Below are 9,243 nucleotides of genomic sequence, written 5' to 3'. Positions count from 1 at the left end.
TTTTTTTTTTTTTTTTTTTAAGCGAAAACCCTTTAATAATAATTAATTACAGATTCGACTTCACCTAACTCCTCTCACTTTTTTTTTTCTTATCGCGATAGATCAACGAATCGATATCTCGATCTTCGATCGCGACGATCGTTCGTATTTGGCGTCCAAATTTTTCTTTATCGATAATTGATCTTTTTCTTTCTTTTTTTTTTTTTTTTTAGATAGCCATTTATTTAGAGAAAAAAGAGCGCGAGATATATCTACATAATACGTTTTTATCTATCGTTTATGCATCTTGTAACGATACACGAGTTTTTCGAGTTAAAAATAAGCTAGGTTTCTCTTCTTTTCTTTTTTTTGTAGTTTTCCTTTTCGTTTACGACTTGATGTCATCTTTTTAATAACAAATGTGTGTTCGTTCTTTTTGTCTTTCTCTCTTTTTCTCTTTCACACACATACACTCTTTACATACATTCAATTTTACATTTCATCTTTCTCACTCCTTCTCGTTTTAAACGCGTATCTTGCATTCCGATATTTCTCTTTTTCTCTCTCTTTCCGCAAATTATCGGATAAAAGAAGATTTTAAATATATTCAGCAAACATTATCCAATAAGTGACGTTCAATACAGCGAAAAGAAAAGGAAAGAAAACACGTGAGACCCGATCGATGTTCAAGGCCCTCATTCTTGCTTTCTGAGCCGGTGTTGGTCCTGGTGGTGGACCTGAATTCGACTTCTGCGATCGACCGGACAACAACATTGCATTTTCCTGCGTGACAACGATCACAACTTGAACCACCGCCAAGAAGACGTCTCTCCTGTGCCTCGGAGCTTTCTCGCGAAGATCGCGTGTAAATTAAAAGAAATTAAAAGAAAATAAATAAATAAGAATATATGAAAAGAAAACATATAAGTTATTTTCTATACATTTTTGATTTTCACAAACACTGAATCACAATTTTGTCAAGCACTTTTTCAAACATTATACTTACTTATTAATAAACGAAAGTGAAATATAATCTAAACAAATTCTTTAGTAAAAATTATAAATACGAAAACTTATGAAATGTATAAAGTTATTTAGCAGTAAACGTACATTATTAACCCTTTGCGGTCTTACTATACATAACGAACTCTTTAATTACAAAAATCAAGAAGAAAAAGATATGAGATACTCAAAAATTTTCTATGTTTACAACTTGAAAAATATAGGTGTAATATTTGCTTGCAAACACATACAATATTGTAATAACAACGTACCAATTACCATAAAAGATAAATCTAGTATAAAAACCATAATTGAATTAAATGTCTATGAAAAAATAAACACAAAATTATAGAAAAATTATAGAAAAGTCATTCATTAATATTATACTTGACGTTAAGAATAAAATAATTGATGTTATGAATAAAGTATTAAAAATAGTTGGTAGACCGCAAAGGATGAATAAATTGTTTCTCCGAGGCACAGAAGTCGTCGTCTTTTAATAAAACAATCTTCACCATAAGGCGTTACCTTAGTTGCAATATCGAAGATTTTATCAAGTTTAGCAGAGTCGGCAGCGCTAGAAGATGGCGGTGCCGGAGGTGGTGGTGGTTTTGCTGCCGGCGCATCGGAATCACCGAGAACGATGTTCACCAGACAATATTCCATCAATGCCATGAACACGAATATCGTGCAGACCGACATAAAGGCATCGACAGCTTTTAAATAGGAGACCGGTGGTAAAGAGGCTTGACTCTTCGCGTGTTGAGTCGATAAGGTCAGCAACGATGTCACTCCTAAGGTCACTCTGGCTGGTGCAGCTTCTGGTTTGATCCAAAATGAGACCCACTATAAAATAAATAAATATGTTCTCTTTTTTTCTTTCTATCTCTCTATCTGTAATCATATTGTCCTGTTTCATATCCTCTTTTCTTTTTCTTTAGTTAACACCTTATATGCGGAATATTTTTCAAAAGTTAACTTACTATAGTTAATTATTCTTAGCAAAGTTTCGATAAAGTAAACACCCCATATAAGCTGTCAATAGTTTCTTTTTTATTCTGTTTTTTCTTTCTTTCCATAAGATCATGACTTACCGACATGATTACGATTAAACACGTGGGAACATATGTATGAAAGAGATAATAACCGAGTCGTCGTTTCAATACGAATACCACTTCCAAGCAGGTGAAGTTACCTGAAAATAAAAGGTTCCTTTGTTTATTCCTCATATGTACGTATAATGTATATTTATTGTATGTATATATAAGTATATGCAAAATATATGATAGAATCGGGTAAGTTGGTAATATATTTAGAAAATCGATAATCTAAAGGACGGTGTCATCCTTTCAAATATAGTTTCAAAAGGGTCGAGGTTAGTTAGAGAGAAGCTATTATTGAATACGTCTACTTTTCGAATTAATGAAATTCATCAATTATGTTTGAGTTTCTCTAAGAATAGTTTAACATATTTATTTTTTAATGTAAAAGTAAAACAAGCCATTTTCTTGACGAATCTTCAAAAAATTATAAATAAGAGTTAGGAGATATGTTAAACAAAATGTGATGAATCAAACCAGTATAATTTTAGAGAAAATAAGAATTAAGTATAAAAAATATATTTTCAATTTTTGCAAACGTTCGTAAAATTTGATTATCTCGTAAGAGTAACAGTAATGATTAGAAAAAAACATATCACTCGTGATGCTCTTAGATTATTTATTCTACAATTTCACAAACGTCAATTTTCATTACTTTCATTCTCATTAATTCGTTTTTCTGTTAGAGATGGTAGTATAATATCCATTCAATTTTTATGCATGGGTTCTTCCTAATTTCTCGTATAAAAGGATGCCATTGAATGGAATCAAATTTATCCTCGATGTTTAATCGTACAAGCGTACGTACGCATGACACGATACTTTGCTTTCAAAAACCGAATCAAAGAAGTTTATTCAAATTACTTACCAGTGGAATAGACTTGCGTGCAGTCAGCCGTATAGTTCTTCACGAGCTGTAATTGGGGCAATTCTATGTTCTCATCGACAACAAGTGGTACATCGGGATCCCATTGGAAGATCATTTCATCCGTCGTGTGAGACACTGTTGACCGAGTTGTTTTGTCCTTGTCAAAACGTAAGCATTCACACTATCGGCTAAATATGGCGCGGACGATCTCTTTTTTTTTTTTGCGTATCACCTTTCTTTGAGATATTTTTTCTTTTTTTTATTCGAGTAGCGTGGATGTTTCTTTCGCGAACTATTCATGCAAGATAGAAATCTCTCTCTCTCTCTCTCTCTCTCTCTCTCTCTTTCTCTCTATCTCTTTGTCTCTATGTAATTTGTTTGAACGAATATTAGCGAACGTATTAGCGATGCGCTTACTGAAAGATGCAATTTCGTTGATAAACTTCTACAGATATCGACTATTACTCACGGCTCTCCATTTGCAGTTTACACTCCTGCGTGTCGTGCGGATAAATCAAGAAGTTCATAGCGCAAGAGAGCTTTAATGTCAATCTGTAAGTATCGTAGCAAGATCGTTGAACGTAAAGTTTTTTCTTATGTTTTATATTTTGTTTTTAACGATCAAGTTAACTATGTCAAAGATGTAAGAACTTTTGTTTTACGTACTTCACCATATATAGGATAGTTTTGTCTTTGTAGAGCCAGAGATAATGATTTGGTATCGTCATCGTCTGAAAGGTCACCGATTTGGCATTCTTGAAAAAGGAATCAGGTCGCCACATGTTCTTCAGCCAGTCGACTTCTAATAATCTTCAATTCCGTTCAAGAGGTTTTCGTTTATAGGAGCAATTTTTTCACGATTATCTATTTATCCTTACAATTTTTGAAGAATTAATTAATTAATCGTATACCTATACTCCGAAGTCATATTCTCTGGTAGTCTCAGTCTGTTGTCCTTCCACGTTTGAGCAAAAAATATGTCCGCAGCGTAGGTCTGTAAATTGTTTTATATCTTTCTCTTGTCCTCTGTAGGTATTATCGTCTTTCAATGGACATTGCCAATATTTGAAGAAGACACATTATCAATGGGATAAGAGAAAATCGTACTTACCATTGAATTTTCATCGATCGAATCGAGACCCATTACGGTGACGTGAAAATAGACGACGGTTGCTTGTCCATCTTTTTTCGGTGGTCTCATTTTATCGTAAAGTTTTGGATCCTCCGGCAGAAGATCGAAGAATTCTAAGCTTCTCCTGAAAGAAACATTTTTTTTCGTTTCGGCACTATTTCTTTTCAATTTTGATACGAGGATTACTTGATGAATGAGAAATTTTACGGGATTTGATATATATTTGAAAAAAGAAAAAATAACTAAAAAAATTTGTCAATATAAAAAGTACAAAAAAAAAAAAAGATAAAGACGTCCCTCGATAACTATCGAATTTTTAAAGTTATCTCGAAAGAAAAGAAAAAGAAAACACTGCTCAAACTTTGATCTTGGAGAACATCCGAACGCGAAGTGGTTGGTCGTTAAAGTCTCCCGTAAGCACTCCATCTTGATAATATTTAGCACATCACACCAGCTTGATCGATCGAACCGATTCTATATCAAAATAATACGAACTAGTCGTTTGTTACATTAAATTTTGTAATATTTTTCTATTTTCTCTCACTGTAACTTTTCAGAACTATGTATTTAGAAAAAAATCAGATCGATCGATGTGTCGTAGATTCACCACAGTTTCACATGCTATCGCATTTAATATTCGATCGAATTATACTCCATGCTCGGCTAAACAACGAAAGTTTTTTTTATCATCGACGATGAAATATCCTCAAAAACGTCGATCTTACTGTGCATCTGCGGTGCGGTCCAGTAGCAAAAGAAGAAGAAGAAGAAACGTGGAGAGGATTGCGGAAGTCATGCCTCTTCCGTGTGCTCCTTCCGTCGACATTCTTTCTTTATCCTTCAATGCATCCTTTCGTACGATTTTTCAAAACGTTTTTTGTAGTATCGTCGAAGGGATATTAGGGATGAAGAAAAGGAAGGAGGAGGGGAAAGAAAGAGAAAGAGGAAGTTTGAGAAATAGAAAGGGAATAGAGAGGGAAGAAGGCGAGGACAAAAACAAAGTTAGAAACAAAAGATGATAAGAGAGAGAGAGAGAGAGAGAGAGAGAGAGAGAGAGAGAGAGAGATATGTGAATTTGTGCCAGTCCGGAACCAGGTCCGGTTAGTGGCTCGTACCACTTTCCGATGGCTATTCTCTGATTCGCGAGAACGTGCAACCGACGACTGACTCCTTCGAACGACTTTGCAGAGCCTGCAAAATCTTCCATTCTCGTGATCTACCGAGATGTGGAGGTGGTAGAGAGCATTGGTGTTGGTGATGATAGTTGGTGGTGGTGGTAGTGGTAGTGGTGGTGTTGGTAGTGGTGGTGTTGGTAGTGGTGGTAGTGGTGGACCAGTTGCACCCCTTTGCATCGTTTTCACCCCTTCTTCTACGTCGCAAATAGAGGACCAGTTGAGAAAAGAGGGGGTAACTCTCGCTCGTGACGTGCACGGAAACACGTTGGAAAGGGTTGAGAGTACCACGGAGGATTGCGAGACGAAAGAAGTGGTGGTAATCCCTCGGAGTACCTGTGCCCATGGCCCATGACAACCTCGACGACGATAACTACGACAACTACGACGACGACGACGACGACGACGACGACGACGACGGAGATGACGACTATACGATTCTGTTCCAATGCGGTAGTATCCTTGCTTTATGTCGTAACCGTGCACACCCTCCTCGACAGGTCGTCCTGATAATCGTTCCAACATTTCTTCCCTTTTCTCTTTCTTACCTCGCCATCTTTCTTTTAACCCTTTTTTTTTCTCTCTTTCCTTTCTTTTTCTTTCCATTCTTCTTATCTCTTTTATTGATAGAATCCTATTTTTAATATTTTACTGCTATACAATGGTATTTTTAACCTTCTTAATTAGCGACTACTTTTTTATCGGTCGTTGTATGCGAGTATCATGTTAATTTCTATGTTTTAATTATTTCACGCAGGATCCTTCTACTTAATGATAATTTTATAAAAAAAAAAGTAATTTGCGTTTACATTTTATTTTGTCAACTTTTCTATTATTATTTATTTATACAGACACGAATGATATATTTAATGATTATATTCAAATATAAAAAAATGTATGTACGAAAAAGATGTAATTTTTTTCGTATGTTCTTTACTAAATATGAAGATACACGATCCGAAAAGTTACTGAAGCAATTATCTCTTAATCATAGTGATTACTGTTCGTTTAATGAGACCCACAGGACTCTAGATAATAATATCGTATTAAGCTCGTTGATTTAATGATTATATTTTCGTATTCTCTATAGAAAACGAGATATGTATTGAACGTTAATTCGATACATTGTAACATTACAAATTAATGATCGAGTAATTAATGAGAATAGACTTTATACTGTGTATAATTGTGTCATCTTTGGTATAAAATCGTACGATAGATATTGCACACATACACACACATATCTATAAATAATATAAAGTATATAAATAAGTTTCGTTCTATTGTGTAAATATGTATTATCTATACAAAGCGATTTCTTGGTTCTTCTTTGAACTAATGAAAACAAATCCACAATAACCCGTCGAGATTTATTAAGAAACTGAATTATTATAATCTATAGGAAATGATAAGCCAAATTTGTTAATTTCAATGATATTTAAAGGAAAAATAATATTGTGTGTTCGTTACGTTTTATTTTATCATCTGTAGTATAAACTAGATTATAAAATTATATAATTTCTTTTTTTGGAATTCCTAACAATCTACATAATTTCCTCGAGCTTTAGAACATAAAAAAAATTATTTAAAAAAAAAAAATCTAAATCTCGTTTCATATATTTTATCGTCTATAAAACTAAATAATAATTATACATGCACACTTTTTTTTAATAAATCCATAACACGCTTCACACATAGTTTCCCTGATGTTTCCTTTTCCTCATGTTTCTTTTTTCCCTTTTCTTAAATCCCTCAAGGATCAACTTAAGAAAGAAAATTCCTTTGTTTCTTGAAAATTTTTTTCGCACTGCGCCAATGCATACTCTTCCTTAGCGAGGTGAAAGTATCGTGTTCCTCAGGGGTGATATGTTTTAAATCGTTCAGCGGCTAAACAGCATCGATTAGAGCGTAGTCAGTGAATACGAAGAGATTCGGAGGAAAACGTGCTAGAACGGGAGAATGGAAGGGACGAAGAGGAGGATAGAAAAGAGGGAGAATGGGAGGGTGGGAGAAGGAAAGTAGTCTATCAGAGAGAGAAAGAAAGAGAGAGAGAGAGAGAGAGAGAGAGAGAAGTATAGTCGATGACGAACGGGGAAGAGGAAGAAGACGGTCCTCCTCTTTCTCCTCTTATCCAACCCTCTTCTCGCAAACCCTTCTTCAGGGAGGCGCTAACTACCGCGCTATTTGAAGAAAACGTCGTCGTCGTTTCTCTCTCTTTCTTTCTCTCATCGTTCGATATATCGACCCTCGAAAATTGTGCCGCGAACAGGAAGCTATGTGTCGTTCGTATCGTGGAGTGGCCACCGTTCGAGAAGCTATGCTTATATGCATATAGACAATATATAGATACATATTGTGTATATAGATTGACGACGTTGGTAACTATGGTTGCAAAGACATACATTTCTTGCGATCGTTTTCATTCGTTTATATATACTACAAGATATTTTGAATATTTCTTCGCGTTGAAATATTGATATTCGAATGAGAAAAATTATAGGAGTATATGTGTATATATGTGTATGTGTGTGTGCGTATAAATATATGTCTACTTTTTATATAATATAATTAAAGTATTAAATTGAATAATTACGATATGTTAAAAATTATGAAAAAATAAAATGAGAAAAAATATTTAAGTGGAAAGCGCTTCTGTTCGATTCAATCTTCTAAGAAATGATAATTTGGTACTCGAATATTTCGAGAGTGAGTATATGTATATCATTCGCGAGATATACTTTATCTCGCGTAAAATTTAAGGGGTTTCTTATTTTATTCGTTTAATGCACGCGAAATTTCAGCGAAAGAAAGAGAAAGAGACAAAGACAGAGACAGCAAGAGACAGACAGAGAGAGAAAGAGAGAGAGAGAGAGAGAGAGAGAGAACATCTTTCTGTTTCTAGGCAAGTAGGTACTTTATTAGTAGCACGTACTTTATTATTTCTGGAAGCGTAGCGAACGTCATCGTCACATCGATTTCGTGGTAACGAACCATCGAGAGCACCTTCTTCTTCTGGTTCTTCTTTCGAGCTCGACAATCAGGTCATTGGGCCTGCAAGACCACTGGGGGAATCGCGAAACGCCGGAAGCGTACTCGAGCTGCTCCTTCAAGAATCTGTTCCTCGTCACATTCCGTTCTGGCAACGAGCGATGGCTAACTACGTCATAGTTAAAAAAAAAGGAAAAGAAAAAGAAAAAGAAAAGAACGACGTCATGTGTTTTCACTCTATATACGTATAATATATATATATATATATATGTATATTTATATGCATGCCTATATTATATATGTACGCATATAAAAAATAGATTTTGAAAGATAAAAAATGTTTTGTTTGTTTGTTTTATTGACTTATAATTATTTATTAGCATTTATGTTTGTTTGTGAAAAAAAAAAATATATATATATATATATATATACATATATAGTGACGATTTTTTATATTTCAGAATCAATTTCTTAAGATATATACGTATAATATTATATATAAATATAGATATAGATTTGTTATATTAGATGATGTGTTCCCCTTGAAAAATTTGGCGATCCTTTTAGCAACCGTTGCCGAATCTTATTCCAATTTTCCACTCGTCTTCGATTCAACGTTTGCATGTCAAGACAATCCGAATGCTGCCAAGTTCTTTTTTATATATGTATACTCGTATGTATGATAATTCCAAATGAATGTCTGGAAAATGTATGTATGTAATTATTCGTTACATTTTCAATAGTTTAGTTTGTTTTACTTATTAGTATTATTCACTTTTCGCTCTACCATTCATTATCGTATAAAAAAAGAATAATAAAGTAACGAACTAAAAGTAACATTTATGATCAAAAATTAAAGATGCGTAACATCCTTAGATAAAACTATTTTCAATATCTCTCTCTCTCTCTCTTTTTAATAACATTATTTATAACATTGAAAGATATAAAGAATTCCATTCTTTATGATTAATAACTTTATCGATATATATTATTACATATCAT

The 9,243-nt window shown here is 33.9% G+C and overlaps 1 protein-coding gene across 4 annotated transcripts; it reads right to left on the bottom strand.

Moving 5' to 3' along the window:
• Positions 1-2: 2 nt before the first annotated feature.
• On the bottom strand, positions 3-8,426 carry LOC122630566 (glycine receptor subunit alpha-3). Of its 4 annotated transcripts, none has more exons than XM_043815182.1 (9): positions 8,186-8,426; positions 4,061-4,205; positions 3,861-3,943; positions 3,616-3,759; positions 3,419-3,501; positions 2,950-3,084; positions 2,076-2,176; positions 1,510-1,827; positions 3-762 (listed from the first exon to the last, which is right to left on the bottom strand). In XM_043815182.1, exons 1-9 carry the CDS (start codon positions 8,245-8,247, stop codon positions 577-579), a joined length of 1,257 nt encoding a protein of 418 aa, XP_043671117.1. In that variant the 5' UTR covers positions 8,248-8,426; the 3' UTR covers positions 3-576. The 4 variants fall into 4 exon arrangements, with proteins under 4 accessions (XP_043671117.1, XP_043671115.1, XP_043671116.1 ...); XM_043815180.1 differs by lacking the exon at positions 8,186-8,426 and adding an exon at positions 4,807-5,054; XM_043815181.1 differs by lacking the exon at positions 8,186-8,426 and adding an exon at positions 4,807-5,052 and having other exon boundaries at positions 3-729.
• Between the last annotated feature and the right edge of the window lie 817 nt (positions 8,427-9,243).

This window comes from Vespula pensylvanica, chromosome 7, assembly GCF_014466175.1.
Source record: "Vespula pensylvanica isolate Volc-1 chromosome 7, ASM1446617v1, whole genome shotgun sequence".
In the NCBI taxonomy this organism is placed as follows: domain Eukaryota; kingdom Metazoa; phylum Arthropoda; class Insecta; order Hymenoptera; family Vespidae; genus Vespula; species Vespula pensylvanica.
This window is presented reverse-complemented; position numbering and strand designations above follow the sequence as displayed.

Bases quoted from the DNA above. Each gene is read 5' to 3' on its own strand.
- LOC122630566 (XM_043815180.1), bottom strand. From the start codon at position 4,907: ATGTCGACGGAAGGAGCACACGGAAGAGGCATGACTTCCGCAATCCTC. The intron at 3,502-3,615 runs GTACGTAAAACA...CGATACTTACAG, and splicing joins ACTATCCTATATATGGTGAA to ATTGACATTAAAGCTCTCTT. The intron at 763-1,509 runs GTAACGCCTTAT...GTTGTCACGCAG, and splicing joins TCTTCGATATTGCAACTAAG to GAAAATGCAATGTTGTTGTC.